The 1,987-nt window shown below is 43.0% G+C and overlaps 1 protein-coding gene across 1 annotated transcript; it reads left to right on the top strand.

Annotated features, from left to right (window-relative positions):
- Positions 1–93: 93 nt before the first annotated feature.
- Positions 94–1,440, top strand: LOC111666350 (inactive dipeptidyl peptidase 10-like; the record flags this gene model as incomplete). The annotated part of the gene is made up of 3 exons (XM_023421664.1): positions 94–203; positions 1,097–1,192; positions 1,346–1,440. Coding segments are annotated over exons 1-3 (252 nt in total), but the record flags the coding sequence as incomplete, so codon positions are not given.
- Positions 1,441–1,987: the final 547 nt, after the last annotated feature.

Raw genomic sequence — 1,987 nt, forward strand, 5'->3', positions numbered from 1 at the left:
TCCTCCTCCTCGGCTGTGCTCACATTTATCAACATGTTTGTTTGTGTGTGTGTGTGTGTGTGTGTGTGTGTGTTCCCTTCAATATCAGGACCTGGGGAGTTCAGACGGTCCCCCGCGGAACTGGAAGGGCATAGGAATTGCCATGGTGGTGATCCTGGCTGTTATGTCTCTGGTCATTCTCTCTGTCATCCTCCTCACGCCTGGTAAGAACATGGGAAAAGAGAGAGAGAGAGAAAAAGAGGGTGAAAAGCTGGAGGGAAGTAAAAGCATCAAAGCAAATTGGGATTGTGATGTGGGGAATTAAAGGGGTAGTTTGACATTATGGGAAGTGTGCTTATTTACTTTGTAAAGTGGAGAGTTATAAGAAAAGATCAATACTGCAGCTGCAAGTGGTTAGCTTAGCTTAGCACAAAAGACTGTAAACAGGTGAAAAGAGCTAGCCTGGCTCCAAGGGAAGCAAAATCTGCTATCAGCACCTCTAAAGCTCACGCTTTATAACACTTTTTATCTTGTTTGTTTTATTTGTACAAAAACTACAGTGTTAAAACGACAATTCACCGTTTTATGGAGTGTTAAAATCTCAGTGACTATTTCTTGGCTCTGAGCAGTTGCCAGGCAACCACGAAATAGTCTCTGAGAGATTATACCCTCCCAAAAAAACAAAAAACAAACAGATGTTAGATGAAATAGATGTTTTTACACTTTGTGTTTGTATGGATTAAACAAATAAGATATAGCCTAATTAGTTCATTAGTGAGCTTTAGATGTGCTGGCAGGTGGATTTGGTTGTTAATGGACAGAGCCAGGCTAACTGTTCCCCCTGTGTCCAGGCTCAAAGCTAAGCTATATTCAATGGAAATCTAACTATCCATCAGAAAGGAAAAGTATCGCCCAACATGTAAAACTTTTGCTTGAAGGGAGGCATACCATGGGCAAGGACTCATAAAATGTTACAAACACACTAACAATGGCATTGGAAATGTACTGAAGCAGGAAATATAGGCCACACTAAAAAAACATGCTCAGGCTTTGTTTGTCTGTAAACATAAAAGGAGTTTCAGATGAACTAACTAATTAACTCTCTCTGCCCTTAAAGATGAATCTCACTTGTTACTCCGTTCCCATCTCACCATGGAGGACCTGGAGAGTGAGGAGTTCAAAGTTCACGACCCCTGTGTCGCATGGTTGAACGGTAAGGATCTCACTAAACCTTTTAATGATCTCATCTGAGACTGAGCCGCTGGTTTGCAGACATACAGTAGTAACCATCTCTGCCTCTGTGGATTCAAGTCATCACTCTAATAACACAGGACCCTCCGTCCCTGAACTGTCTTTTCCCTGCCAGAAAACGAAGTGGCTCTCCGCACCAGAGAGGGACATGTCCTGTCATTCAGCCTCAACAGCAACCTCACCTCAACTCTGCTGGACAACAGCTCCCTGGTGAGTTATCACAACACAGCTCATGGGGACAGAGGACAGGCTTCAGTATTGATTGGCTCATATTCACAGACACCTGGACAAACTGATCGGCCAACATAAAGGGAGATGCTTGCAGTTAGAGCGAAAGAGAAACTGTAGAGTCCCGCTGTTCCACATCCCACAGCTGAGACAAAAAAAGATTTGGCAGAGTGACAGTATCAGCTCATTTCCCCCCAATCTGGCTGCTCTGTGAGCCCTCAACATGTGCCTTCAAAGAGAATTTTCCAAGCAAGGGCATCATTTTGAACACCGCCTCTGCGCGACACTGACTGACTTATATGGGTCATCGCTGGGGAGCTTTAAGCAGGGTTCCGTTGTCAGGTTGAGAAGAAGTCTTTCCTCGGTGTTGTGATATGGTTTATCGTCCCTGTTGCTGTTGGTAATTCCAGAAAAAGATATTTTTCTTATATGAATACCAAGAAGTACATCTTATTTAAAGAATTGCTTTTCAAAACCTGGGTAGCTGAATAAATATTTAAATGAAAGCCAAGCAAAATGGTCAAAGAAT

This window comes from Seriola lalandi, unplaced genomic scaffold, assembly GCF_002814215.2.
Source record: "Seriola lalandi dorsalis isolate HSWRI2012SDOR001 ecotype SW California unplaced genomic scaffold, Sedor1 jcf7180002002857, whole genome shotgun sequence".
In the NCBI taxonomy this organism is placed as follows: domain Eukaryota; kingdom Metazoa; phylum Chordata; class Actinopteri; order Carangiformes; family Carangidae; genus Seriola; species Seriola lalandi.